The following is a 21,582-nucleotide window of genomic DNA, read 5'->3' on the forward strand; positions in this document are numbered from 1 at the left end:
AGTGAATACTTTTGCAAGGCACTGTATATCTTCAGTTCAACAATAAGATCTTGAATTACAGAATTGGCATTATCTATTCTAAACCACTATGCTAATCTAACAGCATAAAAGACTAGAAAAGCAGCAACACCTGCTGTACAAGGAGAATATTGGAGTATTTGCACTGTTTGTTTTTCTACTTAAGGTCAGAGGCAGGGAGTAAATTCCATCATATGACATCACCATGTGGCTCTGTGAGCAGAAAGCTGGCCTTTGCTATTGGGGCATGTGCTCTAAAAACATGAAAACAGGAACAAGACACCGCCATATAAAAAAACGTACTCCTCATGTTTGAATCCGGAGATCACTATTCCTGTCGCCCTGCCCGCTTTATCCGTCCTCTCAAATGCTCCCTTCTTCAGTTCTGAAGCCTACCCAGCCCTTACCCCCACCCTGCTCTGTCATCAACGAATGACAGAGCAGCCACATACTACAAGCCCACACTGCATAGGACCAGTGCAGTAAGGCCAGGTTCTCCTAGTGTCAGTGGCAGCTGTCAGTCACTCCTCCCTCTAGAATATACACACACACTGCACACACATAGGGAGGCTGATGAATAGTACTGTATATGTGAGCTCTGAACAGCACCGTGCTGGTAGTAACGAGGTCCAGGATCACACACACTGAGTCAGATACCCACACAGTGTCTTTTATTGCTTCCTGCTATTGTAATGGGGCTCACACATATATATCTGCCTGTCAACACAAGGTCACCCTGTTTTTGAAAGATACATATTGGAATGCATCTGCTAATCCTCACAATCAGTTCTTTATTCTCTCGTTATTGCAAGGACATAACCAACCAAGTCCAAATAGCATATACAGTATTTATTTCACATAAACATGTTGATGAACAACCCTACCCTAACCATATACAATTATATAAACATCTGTGGAAAAAGCTAGTTTCAGTGCCATTTCAATTATAAATGAGTAGTATGTCGTCCCTGGTTCAGAGTTGTGATCATCTGCACTATTACATTGTGGCAGTGAGCCCCAGTTATCAGTGCAGGAGCAGAGCATGCATCAAAGCTCTCAACCGTGAGAAGCACTAAGGATAGGAAATCGACTCAAAGATCAGGTATGCTGTGACTGCACACAATATACTGCAACCCCTTGAGAGATAGATTAAGGATCTGGTAAAAAAAAATAAAAAAATAATCTGCAGTGCTATTGATCATGAATTGACACCGTAGCCTTGAGAGGTAATTCTTCTCACAAACAATTCCCACCTACCTTCAGAGAGGAAAGGTGGGAAAGGTCAAGGTCACAGAAGGAGAATGGGGAGTAGTAATCCCCAGTGCTCCCTCTGTGTGTCCTAGCTGGCCTGACTTCTGTCTTCCACCTACATGCCCTCTGTTTTTCCAAGCCTGCTGTGAAGCTTGACCCTGCTGATCTGAGTTGATCTGAGGGCCACCCTGAGCCCTTGAAAACTGGAGCAGTAAGTCCATATTAGAGTTCAAAATTAGGCCAGACTCTTAAAATAGATTTATGACTCAATGGGCTATTGTTCCATTGTGTTACTGTAAGCACCACTCAAATACTGGCCAATGCCCAAAGGGGGCTGTGCAAAATAAGACAAACGTTTTCCAAAGAGCCCCTTTCACGTAAATGAGGGACAAATGGGAAGCAGTGTGAATACAGCCTACGTCATAACAACAAGGCTGGGCTGGCTGGGTAAAGAAGAGCAGAGCTGTTATGATACCAGGAAGATCTATGGCTGGAACACCTACCTAACCTTAAGAGGTTTAAATATGTTGACAACCTCTGAGTGAAACAAAATCCAACAGTCTATGATATGTCTACAGATTAAATGCAGTCAATGAATGAACATCGAATCACTGCAATCAATCATTTATGATTCCACATAATCTAAAATCCAAAAACAGAGATAAAGTTGATGGCATTGTTGTGAGGGGATATGATTTCAGAAGTCAGAAGTGAGGAAGGAAGGCATCTGATCAGGACGTTTGAGATGATGAACACCAGGGCTGCTGTTCCAACAGGAGAGAGGATGACCTCCTGACCTTTCCATTGTTCACCTCTCTGCATATGGGATAGAATCTGGACTTTTTATAGATCTCCTTCTGTGCCAAGGAAGGCTTATGAATGGACTATCAATATTACAGAATGACATGGCACAGGTGCTCATGGTGGGATCTGGTATTGATTTTGGAAGATAGCAATGGCCCTTTGGCTACTAAGAGGATGAGGGGTGGGGACATAGATAAAGGGCGGGACAAAACGATGCTGCTTTCTATTTATCCATTTAACTCTTTATGATGTACATAGAGTCTCAATAGATTCTATGCTTACTGTAAGAGGATATAACTACTATAGTGCCAGAGTTACAACAAAATGAATGACAGACAAGTAAGCCAACATTCATCCTGAGAGAAACCATAAACATGCTCACACAAAATACATAACGTCTAGGATCGAGGTCTGTGCTGTAGAGCCAGTGGAACATGTACATTGTCACTGATCACTTGGTGAGAATCTGCCAAGAATGGTTACTCATCTGTGGAAAGTATGTTTTAAACAAAATGCCTCTGAAAACCACAAAGTGATTACACTGACATTTTACTGCATTCTCCAGCCTTGGTGCCTTTACGATTCCCCGTCAGCTGCGTCTTTAGTCTGTGCTCATGTTTTGATGTGGTTGTATTTTCTGTTTATATAGGCCTATGGACTGTTTCATTTCCCTGTGTTAACCACATAGTATGTATCTGGGGCCAGCCTTGAGTAGCCAGACCATGCTAATCCCGTTAGTTCAATTAGCAACGGATGTCAAATGTCAGTGTGTGGCGGGTCGGATGAAGTCAGGTGCAGGACACAGAACTGAGTAAAAACGTAACTTTACTCGAAAATAAACCAACAATATATTCCACGTTGGGAAACACCAGCTCACAGAAATACCAACCACTTAACAATGAACAAACATGCACAAAAACCATAGGGAAAACAGAGGGTTAAATAATGTACATGTAAATGGGGAATTGAAGCCAGGTGTGTAAATCAAAGACAAAACAAAAGGAAAATGAAAAGTGGATCGGCGATGGCTAGAAGGCCGGTGACGTCGACCGCTGAACGCCGCCCGAGCAAGAAGAGGGACCGACTTCGGCGGAAGTCATGACAACGGATGACCGATGCCACACATTTCCATTGTTCTACTCTACTAAATAGTTCAGAAGGCAGCCTGAAATTAGGGTTACTGCTACACAGGGCAGAAATCTTTGCAGACTATGAGGTTAAGAATTTAACTCATGTATACTGAGTTTATATTTCCTATATGATTTGGAGATTGAATTCTTCATATTAGATATCCTTGGGATGTGTTGTGGAGGATTGCCCAGTACACAAGAGGCATTGCACTACTGTAATTCCTCGGTTGCTAGAGGCAACAAAACATAACATACTTGTGCCTGATCTTTTTTTCCTGAAAACTATTTGAAGGTCCATTTCAAGTAGGTCATGTATTTTCCTGTAAATATAATTTGTTGGGAGGAGCTGTGAGAGGACTATGGTCTGTATTATGATCATTCTAATAACTCTGTTTAATAGAGGAGTCAGCCGCTTGAATTCAACATCATTTCTATCATGAATTATTCATAAAATCCATACGCCGTTACCCTAAATTACACAGCCTTCACACTCCGGCAACTATGATGTCACCTGCCACCAATGAGAGCTCAGATAAGGCTTGCATCTCTCGCTTTCTTTCTCTCTGAGTCATGGAGCCTGTTACAAGGTTTAACTGCAATAATAACTCTGATGTAGTGCTGCTGACATCAGCTGCCAAGCTCACCATTTCCCACACACGGCTTTTAATGTCAAATATGTGATTGAATTTGCGCAGCTCTACATCCCTTACAGATGAACAGAGGGGTGTGTCTTTGATTTGAAATAAATCAATAGAGAATAAATGCCACTAGCAGAATAACATTACTGTTGTCAGTCTCTTGTGTAGCAAGGCAATCATCTTCAGTATAGGGAAGCTCATTATGAACCTTTAATTAAAGGACACTGTGGGGACCGTTACGTCAGAATGGTATAATAAAGTGTTATGATGACAGCAATCTATAACGCTCACCATATAACATGACACTGACAATGATTAAATGATGGTTAATGAGTAAAGGAAGAGGACCTCCAAGTCTATGGATGTGTTATTTGTAGGCCAAAGACCACCCTACGGGTGTGATAGTGAAAATAATTGGGGGTCTCTGATAAATTGGGGGAGTGAGAGATGCGAACAGCAACACAGGAGAGGCCGTTTCCATAAATCAATAGGGCCAATGCACACAAGCCTGGGATATCTCGGTTTCTATGGTAACTGGCTGTATGGTCCCCTCCCCAATAGATGGCTGCTGCCTGACTGCCTCACTAGAGCAGTGATAGAATACACTCCGTAACAATCTCCAGCGTGGCACAATAACCTACTTCCTCTGCCCAGCCCGGAAGACCCGGATGTAGAATATGGAATGAAGGAGAACAAGAGGAAGTGAGAGAGGGGGAGATAGGAATCTAAAGAGATGTATACTAGGTTTTGCTGTCTTCTGTGGCTAATAACATTGAGTATCATAAAATATGTAATGAAACCCATACATATGGGTAAATACTGTATATCTATCTCCATGATGATATACATATTGGCTCTAAAATGTGGTTATAGTGATTTACAATTAAACTCATAGTAAGAATAGGATGGGATTATCAGAGAATAGAAAAGTAATTGTCAATATATGACAATCACACTTTCTGATGACACCCACTCACTGTGATGTGCTGTGACAACTAGTTATTACACCTCACACCAACCAGCATGGAATGACAAGTCTGACTGGAGTGGAACATGATGCGTCCATTATACATCTACACAAGAATAAAATATAAATCCACAAACCACTTCCCAATTTTGGGTGTCAGGTAGCCTAGCAGTTAAGAGCATTGGGCCAGTAACCAAAAGGTCGCTGGTTCAAATCCCAGAGCAGCCTGGTGAAAAATTGGTCAATGTGCCCTTGAGCAAGGCACTTAACCCTAATTGCTACTGTAAGTCGCTCTGGATAAGAGTGTCTGCTAAATGACTCAAATGTCAAAAAAATTAATGAGTACCGTAGTAGACAACAACATACTACATGGTTATTTGTGTAAGGCTGACTCTGACCTTGAACTGTTTAAAATGTAAATTGTGTATAAATTGCAACAATAATGATCAGCCCAAACCTGACATTTCTATCTGTTTAGAGCAAATATTCACACATGTATCTCTATGGTCAAGCATTTCATATCTAGGCATCTCTAAAGATGCTGTCTGGAATAGGGAGACCATGCAGGGAGCAGCTGCTGGGTATCCCCTTGGCTGATGGCTCATGGAGGGATGAAGACAGGACACTCACCGACATGTGTGATGACACAGCCCACACGTTTCTGGAACTCCTGCAGAGACATCTCATCCTCTATCAGCCAGCAGAGCATCTTAGGGTGTGGGCAGCATCTGCTCTTCTCTTCGGTCCACTCTCCTTCGTCAACACGCTCCCTCACCGGAGGCTGAAGCACCCTCCTCACACAATGCCTCCCAGTCCGCAAGCACCTCTGAGGGATGATGGGAAAGAAGGGAAGCAACTTGAGGGTCTGAGGATACCTCTAACTCCACTGAAAATATCTCTTCACGTCAAAAATGACAATACAATGTAGCATAGTACGTGTGTGTGTGTCATTAATAATGGATACTCACACACACACACTCACTGGGTGAGCCAATCAGGAGGATTTCACGGTGCTTTCAGGCAGATGCTCGGCTTGCTGTAATAAAGGCTGAGTCAGACACCAGGAAGCAAATCAGAGAGCCGCTACCTGCCTTGGGGAGATAGGGGGCTAATGGATTCACTAACACAAAACCTGGAGATATAGAGCCACTGGAACGGAGCTAAAGTACCTCATGGGACATGATGAAAACTTTGTTTCAAGAAAATAATATAATTCATTATTATTATTATTTTATTAATTATGAAAATTATTATTGTCTAAATGGCAGACAATATAACAGAAATCCAACTATGATATTCAATAATATTATAGCAATTTAAAATATAATATTGTAAGTAAAGGATTTGATTTTCAAGTCATCCATTTTAATAATGGAAATATGTAGGCTGAAATTGGCTACTAGCATAAAAAATGAAATATGTAGATATGACTATTGATACATTTAGCATTACTATTGTAATGTCATGAAAGAAAGCATCATCAATAGGCTGTTTACCCTTCTTTTTGGTTTTGAAACCCCATCCAATAATGGCAACCCACCCCTCTACTATTCTCTCCCACATTTTGATGAAATCCAGCCAAGAGATGAAATGCAAGCCAAGAGCATTATCGTCTTACCACATGCCAGTGCTCTTGGGACCGTGGCGATTGCCTAGGAGATGAGCATTGAGAAACCGCCCAGCAGACATCTGCGCTCCCACTCCAGTACCACTGGAGACAATCATGTGACGCATAGCTGGTCGTGACAGCTGGTCGTGACTGGTGATGAGAGGCATACAATAATATCAGAATGAAAATGTGTAGGCTATAGGCCTACATATTATTTTAACTTATTTCACCACTTATTTTTCATACATCATTCCTAGTACAACAGAAACGACCCTCCCTAGTGTCGATGAAGAAGAGATGGAGGAGAGGAAGCCGCTTCTGACTTTTGAAATGCTACTGTCGCTCACCTCTCTGATTGTCGATTCAGTCAAGGTGACTAGAAGCAGCCTTGTTTTGGTTAATTGTGTAAATGAAGAACAGAAGAATAGTGCGATGCTGTCATGGCGAGACGGTCGATGGCGGTTGGAACAGCGCGCTTGTTTGAAATGGAAAAGTGTTGCGGTAGCTATTGATAAAGAAGAACATCAAGATGAAGGAGCTGCTTTACAAGTGGGATGCACTGTTGAGCACTACATCCCGAGGGGTTCGTGCTGATTGTACAGAGATTGTGACAGCTGGTTAAATGGTGTCCCTTGAGAAGGCAAGAATAAGATGTATGTCAGGAGAAGTGCAGTATTATCAAAAGGAGACGTATACTTGGAATACAGGGGAGGAATGGAGGGAAAATGAGAGGCAGAGGAGGTCTAAGAGAGAGAGGGAGGAAGAGGGTGAGCTTGAGTCGGGTTAAAAATGGCATAAAAAAGGGAGATGGTTTGTTAAAGAAGAATGGTAGAAAATGCAAGCAGAGTGAGCAGAAGACAGGAGAAGAAATGGAAGTGAATGAGGGAAAAGTATCGGAGGTGGTAGGTGTGGTGAAGTTTTCTGAGCCTGAGGCTTGCACTGAGGGTCAGGATGAAGATGAGTCTGTGACAGTAGGAGTGAAGTTTTTGGAAAAAGTGGACCCTTGCCTTTTCGCTGATCCATTTGTGGTTTCAGGGTGGGTGAAAACAGAGTTGGGTGCTGTGATATCGGTGAGGGTAACCAGAAATGGTCTTGTGATAATTGTTTGTGTTTCTGCTGGTTAGAGGGAGCAGGCGCTCCACGTTAAACGATTGGAGGCAAGAGATGTGAATTGTTTTGCTCTCAAGAAAAGGGCGCCATTGAAAGGAGTGATTACTGGTGTAGCGGTAAATGTGAAAGTTGACCAACTGAAGGAGAAGATTCCCGATGTTTGTGATGCTCGTCGTTTGGTGCGACGCAGACAGAGTGGAGTGAGTGGTGAAACAGATGAGTCGTTGTTTGTTCTTTTGAGTTTTGATGTTGAGTCTTTGCCCAACAAAGTGATGTAAGGATATATAAGTTATCCTATATGAGCTTTTGTGCCGAATACATTACATTGTTACACATGTCAAGCTTATGAGCATGTGGCAGCAGTGTGTAGGAGGGAGGTTCCTAGGTGTGAGAAGTGTGCAGAAGGACATGAGACAAAGGAATGTATAGCATTGGGGAAAGTAGTGGTATGTGTTAATTGTAGAGGCACCCATAGGGCTGGGGATTCGAAATGTCCGGTGCCAGAGAGGCAGGTTGAGGTTTCCAGGGTTAGAGTAGTGCAGAAGTTGTCATATGCTGAAGCAGTGAAGAAAGTAGAGGAAGATGGGTCAAGGGTGAGGGATCCTGAGAGGAGTGGTGTGAGTAGTAGATCTCTACCAGTACAGAGGGATAGGCCAACAAGTTATATACGTTTCAGTGAGATTGGATTTTTAGCATTTATAGCAATGGTTATCAACTGTACTGCAGGGATGGAACTTAAGTAGCAGAAAATTGAGGTTGTGGTGGCAGCTGCAGAGAGGTATTTGGGTGTGCGAGACTTGACGTCAGAAGAGTTACAGTGTGTTAAGTGGTGGTGTCCCGTCCTTTCAGACTGTTGGCCTGAAGTAGGACTAAATGGATTTAAATAGAGTAGGGTGGTGCTTTATTTATTAATGTAATTTTTTTGTGAGTATTCGGTGGTAGGGTATTTGTTTATTTATGACATTTTTTTCAATCAAAGTATAAGGGAGTTAAACTCCAGTCTTGTAGGTTGCGGTAATGCAACATTTATTGGATGCCAACCGCTGTTAAACCTCATCGAAGAAGAAGGAGAAGAAGAATAGCGCACTGGATTTGGCAAAAGTGACCTGAATTGGTCTTCAGAGCAGGGTGCCTGCTAAAGGAGCTATGGTGCTTTCAAAACAACTGGGAACTCAGAAAAAAAGTCAAATCATGGCGTCAGTGATCTTTAAGTCGCAATGTCAGAGCTATAGAACAATGGTCGAGTTTCTGACTTCAGAATTCAGAGTTGGATGACCATTCAAAACGATTTTGTTTGGGAAAGTCAAATGTCCGACTTGCTAATAGGTTGTAGTTACAAACAGTGCAGTGTTCAACGAATCAGCAAGTCGGAAATTTCTGAGTTTCCTAGTTCCGTCTAGCATGTGAACGTGACATGAGAACGCCCCCAAAAAACAATGTCAAATCATGACTTCAGTGATTTTCAGGTTGGAAAGTAGGCGCTCTAGAAATGTTGCTTTCTAAACAACTGGGAACTCAGAAAAATATGAGGTCAAATCAGGATGTCAGTGATCTTCAGGTTGGAAATTCAGAGCTCTAGAAAGAAGCCAGAGTTCCCGAGTTGGAATTCGGAGTTGGATGACCATTGAAATAGATTTTTCCCAGTCACAGCTAGTTTTTTCCATGAGTTCCCAGTTGTTTTGAATACTCAGAAGTCTGAGATATCCGAGTTCCCAGTTGTTTTGAACTCGGCAAAAGATGTCAGATTTCCTGATTTGGAATTCCTTGTCGGATGACCAGTTAAACGATTTTTCCCAGTTGGCCATCGTTTTTGCCGAGTTCCCAGTTATTTTGAACGCTGCATTAGCCCTTGATCATGACCTCGAGTCTTTTCACACTTGGTTCCTTTTTTTTTGTGCAGAGTGTGAAAACTCCAAAGGAACTTCCCCGAAGCGAACGGAACTGAGACCATCTGGAGAGGTGGTCTGAGTTAAGTTCACTTGAATTCTTCGGTCCGTTCCCTTTTTTAGCGCAATGTGGACACAAAGCTCCCCAAGTTCGCTTGTCATTACTCCTGCGCCACACACTTGACTACTGCAACACCGTTTCCTCTGCCATAAACACCCACTTACTTTGGTGCCACAAAAGAGAGAATATGATGTGCAGGTTCGGGGGAATTTTTTTTGTTTTTGGATATTATAGATGCACAGAAAGTTTTGAGTGCAGATTATTTGTTTGCAATAATGTGATCTATAGGCTAAGAGAGATTCGTCAGTTATTTATTCAATTGTGGGGTTTGAATAGTGTGAGAAGACAACATATTTGGTGAGAATCACAACATAGGGTACAAAATCAATACTAGCTGCTTAAAGGGGCCTACATTGGGTGTATAATTTTTAATTACAGCATTATTTAACCTGCAGTTATTCTACCTCTATTTATTCTGTTATCAATCATATTTACATGTTAATAATGTATTATTATTACAATTATTATGTCTAATCTTTTAGTTAAATGCAATCTATTATCTTCCAAAATGTAAGTAGGTATATCTAGCTGTCCGTTAACACGTTATGATGGAATGGCTTGTCCTGCACTTTGTAAAAACCCAGAGTCTATTGAGTGAATGTTGGAAAAAGTGATTGGTTCCTTTCTAAACATAGCAATGTGAATGCAAAGAGGACTCAGACCACAAAATGGGTGAAGTGAACTGGCAAAAGAGTTGAATCTTCATTCCAATGCAAGGACAGTGTGAATACAAAGATAATTGAGTTATTTAGCTTTTTTCTACCCCAGAGTTCACTTTAAAGTTGACTAAGATCGGTTCTTTTAAAGAGGACTATGTGAAAACACCCTCAGTTCCATTACATTACACATAAGAGTCATTGGATGAAGGCGTCTTCTGTAGCGCTGAGTTTTGTTAAAATCCCTGACGCTCAACCTGAACGTTAACACGCGTCACTTGGTATTGGAAGCATAAGGACTTTAACTTTCATTTCAGCGAGAAGTAATTTTCAAAAAATGAAAGATTAAATTGATGCACACCTTGTTAGGGTTACAGTGCTTGTTTACAGAAAACAGACAGAATACAAGAGGCAACCTCCTGTGCTAATTAGCTATTTAGTATGCTCCGAAACACCTGTGTATGAGCATAATAAGTGTAGCGGAAGTGTAGTTTCATCAGAAGGAGGCATCCACAGCTGAATGGCTCTGCAGCCTGTGCAAAACTGCTAGAGTAAGTGTATCTTTTTTATTTGAAGGATTCTTTCTTGTTGATGAAAGTTAAGAGCCATATGTTTCGAAAGCCGTATCACGAGTGATGATTATTGACATTTCTAAATGTTAAAACAGTGTTGGGATTGTATCCTACTTCACATTAGGCAATCGTGGGGGAAGCTAATGGCAGAATGCTGCCTAGAGTTTTCGAGAGCTAGAGGAAGCTTGGATATGTGAGGTGTTGTGACGACCCTCCCACTCTGTCTGCTGTATTTTCTCTCTTTGCTCTTGTTCCTTATTAGGATGCCAGTGGGCGGAGTTGGAAGGGTCGTCAGCTAGATGGGAAACACCTGGGCTCGGGTGTGTCCCAGGATAAAGACACCTCTTCCACAGTCATTAAGATAACTCTCTCCACGCAGACACTTTGTTGATTTTTGGTTGTGTAGTTTTGTGGTTTTGTGGTTTTGTGGTTTTTTGGTTATTTGGTTATTTGGTTTGGCACCTTTCAACACAATGCATTATTACATTCAGGTATGTAAAACACTCACTTACACTACTGATTACTGATTACACACACCATTGTTAATTACTTAGTTACTTTATTTAATAAATATATATTTTGATACTCCTTGTCTCCACGTTGTCTCCCTTTTGTTGCGAACTCTGAGCCGGTTCGTAACAGTGTGCATTGAGAGCATTTGCTGTGGGGATTGTAAAAGATATGGCCACTTGTCAAATGTTTGCAGACGGGATAAGTATGTTATTAAAGAATCTGTGAATGGAAAATGTTGCAACTGTGGAGCAGATCATACTCTGGACTTCCTTGAGTCCCTTATTTGTGTGCAAGAGGTCGAGGTGTCAAGGATCAGGGCTGTACAGCAGATCTCCTATGTGGAGGTGGTGAAGGGGCAAGAGGCCACATACTGAATAAGTGATCTGGATATACTCATTGTGAAGAAGGTGGATTTTGTAGCGTTTATAGCGACAGTTATTAATTGTACTGCACAAGAGTCCAAGAAGCTGGACAAAATTGTAGACAACGTTTTTGGGGCTCCAAGACTTCATGGCAGAAGCACTACCGACTACTGTCACCAGAAAATGTCCCGCCCTCACAGGATCCATCTGAGTCTGTGTAAGGACCTGATTTTAAATTTTAACGGAAAAACAAGTTGATTCGTTTAGCATTATTTCTGATAGTTTGTATGAATATTTTTTACCACGCGTTATTTACTTTTTGGGGCTGTTTATTATCTACCCGCACAGTAGGTAGCGAACGCCATTATAATTATACCAGAGAAGAAGAACTCTCTGATTGGAGGGAAAAGATTGATGTTAAGACGAAAAAAGGGCGTCGCATCTTCATCAGGGCGGGAAATCTACCACACATGTGAACAACTAACACAGTTCGAATGTTAACGCATTTTATCTAGGTACAGGTAACTATTTCTTTATAACGGGGTAAAGTATTTTTTCGAGTAACTTTGTGTACGTTCATTCCTATTGACAAAGCTTTATAGCAACTGATAATCAGTAGCTAACTTACTTGCAAACTGTTCTGGGATCTCGCTAAGTGGTGGTTGTTATTATTGTTTAGCCAGCTAGGTAGCTAGCTTGCTTGTCAAAGAAAGAGAACGTCGCCCTCTTTGACACGCAAGTATTGCTCTGTGGTCTGTTTTCTAAATCCTATTTTCAAAGAAGAGCCATGCAGGCGTTTTTGAAAGGAACATCTACTCAAGGCACCAGACCTCTGAAAGAGAATGGTGCCGGGACCAGTGGAGAGAAGAAGCAGAAGTCTGTCCCCTGGGTTGAGAAATAGTAAGTTCAATTTCTCAGCGGCTGTAATGTAAGCCCTTGTGAATCTTTCTTCATAAAATGAAAATCCGGACACACAATGAACAGTTGCTATTTTTCCCTTAACTGCCAGGTCGCAGTTGTAAATGAGAACTTGTTCTCAACTGGCCTACCGTTACCTGGTTAAATAAAGGTGAACAAATAATATTAATTCATGCAGCTGCAGGCAAATATCTTGGTGATAAGTAGCTTGCTATGTTTAGTCAGAAAGAAAACCCTGCGTTAATATGATCAACTGCACACTGAAATCCATTGTTTGGCTGTAGACCAAAATGTATGGAAGAGGTGGCGTTTCAAGAGGTGGTTGCAGTGCTGAAGAAGACTATAGAGGGCGCTGATGTAAGTACCCTCTTCAGATCCATGAGAGAGGCATATGAGTAGTCAAAGGTAAATACTGTCTGCTGGGGGTTCGGTTTGCATTTTACATATGCCCAGAGTGGATGAAAATGCATGTTTGTGATGACATTTCACTTCCTTATGTTATAAAATACATTTTACCAAGACATGGTTCTTCATGTTCTGAATCGTTCAGTGGGGTCTTTCTCTAACACATCATTACCATTATATCCAAAAAGTTGGAACCTTATACAGTTGAAGTTGGAAGTTTACATACACCTTAGCCAAATACATTTAAACTCAGTTTTTCACAATTCCTGACATTTAATCTGACACTTATTTCAGCTTTTATTTCTTTCATCACATTCCCAGTGGGTCAGAAGTTTACATAATTAGTATTTGGTAGCATTGCCTTTAAATTGTTTAACTTGGGTCAAACATTTCAGGTAGCCTTCCACAAGCTTCCCACAACAAGTTGGGTGAATTTTGGCCCATTCCTCCTAACAGAGCTGGTGTAACTGAGTCAGGTTTTTAGGCCTCCTTGCTCGCTGTGGTGGCCAATTTCTGCATTACCAAATGAGGAGAGTTACAAACTTCACACACCAGTCAGTTATACTTAAACTACATCTTTAATAATTAAGAGCTTTCAATGATGGGCTATCTCTAATGAATCATTGAAAGTGTCAACACAAAAGTACAAAGATCTTTTATACACCCCTCTCAACATACATGACGAACCACAGATCTTAGGAACAGTTCACAAAGGGACTTTATAATTGAGAAAGGAGTATCCCTTAGCCAGATAGCATTCGCTATAAATTATCGTTCAGTTTGGTCCCTAAGACGATGTTCTAATCTGGTTCCTGGTACTTCATAGCACAAAACACCATCTCATCCAATGGCATAAATCAATTGAGGACTCTAGATACTCCCATCTCAAGTAAACCTCCTCTTGATCCCACTCCTGGACAAGCTCACTTAGGGGAGTGACTTGCGCACAGACATTGTGGAGACAAATAATTGGTTCCACATTAATCACTCCATCCCTTCACATGGTTTAAGAATAGGTAAAGACACATTCACATAGGAAGACAATGTTCCATTCTGTCCTCTTCCCTTTCTGATATTCTGCATAGCACCAGGGACATGTGAAAGGCAAGCCTGACCTCTCCCCTCTCTGGACCCAAGTGACTGAGCCCTAGCTAAGGGAAAGTGCCACTGCCAACACCAGAGTCCAAAGGGATACATTCTAATGACAAGTATCTCACATAAGCATATTATGCAAATAAAACATCTTAATTATCTATGTTACCCAACTAATTATTTTTCATTCGCACATGCTTTTTCAGTTCTGCCCACAAATTTTCTATGGGATTGAGATCAGGGCTTTGTGATGGCCACTCCAATACCTTGACTTTGTTGTCCTTAAGCCATTTTGCCACAACTTTGGAACTATGCTTGGGGTCATTGTCCATTTGGAAGACCCTTTTGCGACCAAGCTTTAACTTCCTGACTGATGTCTTGAGATGTTGCTTCAATATGTCCACATCATTTTCCATCCTCATGATGCCATCTATTTTGTGACGTGCACCAGTCCCTCCTGCAGCAAAGCACCCCCACAACATGATGCTGCCCCCTCCATGCTTCATGGTTGGGATGCTGTTCTTCGGCTTGCAATCCTCCCCATTTTTTTCCTCCAAACATAACGATGGTCATCATGGCCAAACAGTTCTACTTTTGTTTCATCAGACCAGAGGACATTTCTCCAAAAAGTATGATCTTTGTCCCCATGTGTAGTTGCAAACCGTAGTCTGGCTTTTTTATGGCGGTTTTGTAGCAGTGGCTCCTTCCTTGCTGAGCGGCCTTTCAGGTTATGTCGATATAGGACTCGTTTTACTGTGGATATAGATACTTTTGTACCCATTTCCTCCAGCATCTTCACAAGTTCCTTTGCTGCTGTTCTGGGATTGATTTGCACTTTTCGCACCAAAGTACGTTCAGCTTTAGGAGACAGAACGCGTCTCCTTCCTGAGCGGTATGACGGCTACGTGGTCCCATGGTGTTTATACTTGCATACTATGTTTTGTACAGATGAACGTGGTACCTTCAGGCATTTGGAAATTGCTCCCAAGGATGAAAAAGACTTGTGGAGGTCTACAATCTTGGCTGATTTTCGTTTGATTTTCCCATGATGTCAAGCAAAGAGGCACTGAGTTTGAAGGTAGGCCTTGAAATGCATCCACAGGTACATCTCTTATTGACTCAAATGATGTCAAATAGCCTATCAGAAACTTCTAAAGCCATGACATAATTAACTGGATTTTTCCAAGCTCTTTAAAGGCACAGTCAACTTAGTGTATGTAAACTTCTGACCCACTGGAATTGTGATACAGCGAAATAATCTGTCTGTAAACAATTGTTGGGAAAATTATTTGTGTCATGCACAAAGTAGATGTCCTAACCGACTTGCCAAAACTATAGTTTAACAATACTTTTGGAGTTGTTGAAAAACTATTTTTAATGACTCCAACCTAAGTGTATGTAAACTTTTTTAATATATATTTTTTACCTTTATTTAACTAGGCAAGTCAGTTAAGAACATTCTTATTTTCAATGACGGCCTAGGAACAATGTGTTAACTGCCTTGTTCAGGGGCAGAACGACATATTTTTACCTTGTCAGCTCGGGGATTCGATCTTGCAACCTTCCGGTTACTAGTCCAATGCTCTAACCACTAAGCTACCTGCCGCCCCAACTTCCGACTTCAACTGTACATCCGATAATAAGCGTTGAGCTTTGTTGACGGAGCATTTCAGCATAATCACCAAAACTTTTGATGATTTTACATTTTATGGTCGTCATCTTCAAGTTGTTTCACAAATGGCAAAATTAGCATGACATGAGCTGAATTAAATGTAAAAGGCTTTGAAAATTAAACGCTTGGGGTACACTCAGTGCTCTGACATTTCACAGATGTTTTTTGTGAGTAGTCTTCGAAAAAGAACAGGAACTTCGTATTAATATGAACTACGTATACTAAAATATGAAAAAACTACATATCATGTCCTAAATCTATCTTATAGGAGTGTAACGGTACACATATTAGTACCGAACCATTCTTTTTGTGGACCTCTGTTTGGTCCACACTGTGAACACGAATGGATGAATAAATAGATAAAACATCTAAACTGCAGTGTATGCCTCTTTTTAGTACTGTAAATCTGAGCTTAAAAAACATTGTAGGCTCTAAATGTTTTAACGGAATAGCCTATGTGCACGTTGTAATTATAATCTCAATTGCTTAATTTCATACTTTCCTTTTGGGAGGCGCAGCCGGAAACTAGTTTTCTACGATGGTGAGTGGTGGGGTCGATAAACAAGAATTGGAGGATCCTCATCATTTAAATCTCCACTTTGGGAACATTTTGGCTTCCCAGTAGAGGCAAAAATGTATTTAACTTAGTAGGAAAGCAACTAAATGTATTGAATTTATTAGAACATTAATTAATTTGCTGACGATAACACATGAACAAAATGGATAAGTCATTCTTATTTTCCTTCAACTTTTTGAAGAGGCAACGGTGCTGGAATGCCCGTGTGTGTGTGTGTGTGTGTGTGCCACGGTGTAGCCCTTAGCGATTATGTTAATAACAACAGTCTTCTGGTAGATGGAAAGGCTTTCCCAAAAACCTTCTCAATTAAATGTTAACTACAAAGTAGCCTATGCATACCTGACAGAATGATATCATGATTATTTGCTTCACTCCAGTGGTGATTTGCGATCACGTGTGCTACAGAAACACTGCTAACCAAGCAGGGCTCTTGCTGGTGTTTACCTAAATTAAATGGTATATCTACACCCAAAAATTTACATTTCTTATATTTTTCCCAGACCTCAAATGGTCTCCTGATGTGGTTTAAGCATTGTGGACATAGAACCTGACATTTTGTGTTATTTCTGAGTGTGAAACCCTGACAAACAGGGAAAAATCTGAAACCTGGAAAAACAAAATGGAATTAGGCAAAAAAATATATATTTATATAATAATTTAATAAGGCCCTACGTTGTATGGCTCATGATATATTCCTGGGTTAGTTTTACATCTTTTGCCAAAACAAAAATGAGCTACAGTAACTGTTGGCATTTCATTTTCCTGCTGAACCGAACCACGACCCCAAAACCGCACCGTGACCCCAAAACCGCAATATGTACCAAACCGTGGGTTTGAACTGTTACTACTTTACTATCTATTGTTTCTTGTCCTCTGGATTTGAGAAGATGAGTTCAATGCTAAGCCTATCAGGTAGCCTTAATTCTCACAATAGCATCCAGCCTAGCTAACACAATGCTATTTTCCTGGTTTTATGACAAACAATTATCTGGCCTCCATTGATTTAGTCGCACTAATTTTGACCATCTTACAATGGTAAAAACTGCCCCCCAAAATTGAATGGATTATGATAGAAACACGAGGTTTGGATCATTGGTTTTCTTAAAGGATTATCTTCACAATTAACATTATTTTACCCATTGATCAAAATATACATTTTTGATTGGACACCTTATATTGTTGCAGCTCCCCAATCTGCTGTTCTATGGACCACCTGGAACAGGAAAGACGTCCACCATCCTGGCTGCAGCCAGGGAACTTTATGGGTGAGAGTGACTCACCAGCTTTACAGATTACTGCATGCCAACTCCCAATTTATGCAAACACTGCGTTTGTGGGTTTCAGCTGTACAGTGGTTGTATACACCAGTCAGTTTTCCCTGTCTGTTCCTCTCCACAGGCCAGAGCTGTACCGACAGAGAGTCCTGGAGCTGAACGCCTCTGATGAGAGAGGGATTCAGGTGGTCAGAGAGAAAGTCAAGAGATTTGCCCAGCTGACTGTAGCAGGACACCGCACTGAGCAAGTAAAAGTTTCCTTAACCCTTTACACTCTCGTACTTGTATACGGGTTAAAAATGTCATATTTGGGCACTGATAAACAGCCTAAATTGAAACGCAGTCGCTGTACAGTGTTAAAAAGAAAAATGCTATTGCAACCTCTGCAATAAGGAATTGAGACTAAAAGCTTGAAGTTTCAAGTGTTTAATACCAAGGATACAGTCAAGAGTCCCTGCATTTAGAAAGTTCATAACACATTTTATACTCTTCCCTCCTTTCGGTCACCCCCCTCTTGTAGGTCTCACCTCCCCAGCTATACATTTTATGACCCCAATGAGTTTCCCTCTGGCTCCCCTGTGGAATGTCAATGGTCCGCTTTGATGTCAGAATCCCCGTCCATCTTGTGTTCTGGGCCTGACCCTGCTCTCTGATCCTGGGCAATTGCCTCTTATCTGATTAGGTCAACATTTCTAAATTAGCATACACAAAGTTTCATGGCCTAAACTCCATTAATACTCACAGTAATAATTCACTACACAGGATACAAACAAACTGTAATTTAACATAAAACATGTTACATTTTGACAGAATCCATCAACAGTAACATGCTATACATGACGTCAGAGCTCTGGCTCTGTGCTTCACAGCTCTGTATGGGTTTTGACGGACAGCCGTTCTGAACTTGAGCACCTCGCATGACAAGAACTTGCCCACATACCTCCTGCTAATTTGCCAACTTTTACGAAAAAATGTTTTGTTTGAGTGTGGGAAATGCTGTAAATGTAAGAGGACTATGTATTTTGAAAGATGAGACTCAGGATTATAATAAATATCTCTTTGATGTCAAACAAGCAAACCAAATACCAAATGTGCACTTGACACATTCCAAATCACAAAACTCATGTCATATACAATGTCAACGTTTATGATCACTGTTTGATGTACAAGATGACATGTCGTCGTACTCTGGGTTGTTCTGAACAGAATAAGCCTTTGTTTCTCTATTGTGAAGAAAATCCGCAGTGGAACACGCACCGGAATGCACTCATGACTCCTTTCTATGCACGCCAAAATGTATGATCTGTTTTCGTGAATTGCATTGTGAACGCCTAACACTGTAATGTTGTGTTTAGAACTTAGCTCAGGGATCATCAATTAGATTCAGCTGCGGGCCAATTTAAAAACAAAATGTAATGTTTTTTTTTGTTGTTGGGGGGATTGTCAGGGGGCTGGAACATAATTACAAATCATTTATAGACTGCAAATTGACCGCAAGAAGCCCAAACAGATGACTAAAACATAGGCACTTCAAACCTTGCGTACACTGTATGTAAATCTATACACATGTATCTTTCTATTATGTGTGGTAATACTTTGGAACAGTTTGAAAAAAAAAAAAAATCACTTGGAGCTGATTTGCTGGACTTTTTACATTTTTATTTTCAACAAAAAATGTTTTATTTATTTTGCTCAAATTGGGGGGCAAAATAAAAATCACCTGAAGAATTTGGGGATTTCATTATCAACTAAAAATAGATGTAAAAGGCATGAAATCAACAGTGTAATGTTTGGATTCAGTCTTGTCAGGTGAGCTGTTGTCCTCACATTTGGTCTAATAATTTTGCCATAATCTCTAAACTGTTCCCTTACAATTGCTACCATTTTATAATACATATATTTGTTCTGTAAGAAACATTTCAATTTAGCCTTATCCATATAGGCCAATTTCCACAAGTGTAAAGGGTTACCCTTCATTACACACACACATCGCAAGCTCAATCTACACATCAGATCATATAATGCATGACCTTTCCTTACCCCATATAACTGTCAGCATCTTGTTCATGTTAAATGATGATATTAAAGTTTCTTTCCCTTCCTTACCTCTGACAGTGGGAAACCATGCCCACCCTTTAAGATCATCATCCTGGATGAGGCTGACTCAATGACCAACACTGCTCAGGCTGCTCTCAGACGTACCATGGAGAAGGAGTCCCGGACCACCCGCTTCTGTCTCATCTGTAACTATGTCAGCAGGTCAACTGGGTTTCAGACTCGAGGCACACTAGAATATGACATTAATATTGGGCGGTGGCTTGGGAGTCCATTACATAACAATACAAACTCTTAAAGACACTTTACAACATGCTGTAATACATGTTAAATCTGTTGCTAAGCTAACTCAACTTGAATGTGATTTGATTTTCAGGATTATTGAGCCCTTGACATCCAGATGCTCTAAATTCCGCTTCAAACCTCTGGCCAATCAGGTCCAAGAAGAGCGCCTGCTAGAAATCTGTTACAAGGAGAATCTCAAGTACTCGAAGGAGGTGAGGATTGCAAACTGGCAACTGTCTTTGAAATAGTATTTTTACAAAGAAATGCTCTGTGCACACACCTTTTTACTTAAATGAATCATCTTCCATCGTCCTTAAATTCTGTTTTCCTGCAGGGAATTGCAGCGTTGGTGAAGGTTTCAGAGGGGGATCTGAGAAAAGCCATAACCTTTCTTCAAAATGCGGCATGGCTGAACACAGATGATGAGATCACGGAGAGCGCGGTCATAGAGATAGCAGGGGTGAGTGCTTTAGCTGTATTACACTCAACATCAATAATAGTTACCTGTTTTATGCACTGTGTGCAATCCTGTCAATGGAGAGGTATCAAACGTTTGCTGACCATGCTCACGTTAATCTTTTTAAGGTTGTTCCCCCCCAAGATGATCTACAATTTGCTTAAAATCTGTTACAAGGGCACATTTGAAAAACTAGAGATTGCTGTTCGGGTATGTACATCGGTTTTCTATTGCTCCTTCAATACATATGGATCTATACTGAGTGTGCAAAACACAAAGAACTCCTTTCCATGACAGACTGACCAGGTGAAAGCTATGATCCCTTATTGATGTTAAATCCACTTCAATCAGTGTAGATGAAGGCGAGGAGGACAGGTTAAAGAATGATTTTTAAGCCTTGAGACAATTGAGACATGGATTGTGTATGTATGAATGGGAAATAGTAAATATTTAAGTGCCTTTGAACAGGGTATGGTAGTAGGTGCCAGGTGCACCGGTTTGTGTTAAACCCAGCAGCTTTGCAGTTCTTTTCACGCTCAACAGTTTCCCGCGTGTATCAAGAATGTTCCACCAGCCAAAGGACATCCAGTTAACTTGACACAACTGTGGGAAGCATTGGAGACAACATGGGACAGCATCCCTGTAGAATGCTTTCAACACCTTGTAGAGTCCATGCCCCAACGAGTTGAGGCTATTCTGAGGGGAAAAGGGGGTGCAACTAAATATTAGGAAGGTGTTCTTAATGTTTCGTATACTGCTCTCAGACTATTCACCAGGCCATTCTGCCACTTACAGAACATGGTAGATGAAGGCTATGCCGCCACACAGATCATCAACCAGCTACACGAAGCCATCATAGAGGAAGAGCTGAATGACAAGCAGAAGTCTGCCAATCACGGAAAAGATGGCAGTAGGTGTTTCAAAAGGGCATAACTTGCATTGTGGTAATAATATTTTTTCAATAATGTTGTGATTACGATGCCTACAGTAGTAGTGACTTATTGATTTTTCTTCCACTTCCAGGTGGTTGATAAGTGTCTAGTGGATGGTGCAGATGAGTACCTGCAGATGCTTAGTCTGTGTTCTGTGATCTTGCAGCAAGCCACCCAGTGTAACTGACCCTACAACCTCACCTCTCTTTATGAACCATTCCTCGACGTATACATCCTAACCAACTGCTATTTTTAATGTTTTTACTCATTAATCTAAA

The 21,582-nt window shown here is 41.0% G+C and overlaps 1 protein-coding gene and 1 pseudogene across 1 annotated transcript in view; one reads left to right on the plus strand and one right to left on the minus strand.

Annotated features, from left to right (window-relative positions):
- The window catches only part of LOC115192476 (guanine nucleotide exchange factor DBS), an 85,743-nt gene extending 79,949 nt beyond the window's left edge, over positions 1-5,794 (minus strand). The window contains exons 1-2 of the mRNA XM_029751021.1: positions 5,777-5,794; positions 5,439-5,634 (exon numbers count right to left, since the gene is read on the minus strand). Of these exons, the coding sequence (XP_029606881.1) occupies positions 5,439-5,517 (79 nt within the window). The 5' untranslated portion in view covers positions 5,518-5,634; positions 5,777-5,794. The remainder of the gene's footprint in view (positions 1-5,438; positions 5,635-5,776) is intronic.
- Positions 5,795-12,090: 6,296 nt separating this feature from the next.
- LOC115193034 (replication factor C subunit 4-like) lies at positions 12,091-21,491 on the plus strand (annotated as a pseudogene).
- Positions 21,492-21,582: the final 91 nt, after the last annotated feature.

The sequence above is a fragment of the Salmo trutta genome, chromosome 4 (assembly GCF_901001165.1).
Source record: "Salmo trutta chromosome 4, fSalTru1.1, whole genome shotgun sequence".
Taxonomy (NCBI): Eukaryota; Metazoa; Chordata; class Actinopteri; order Salmoniformes; family Salmonidae; genus Salmo; species Salmo trutta.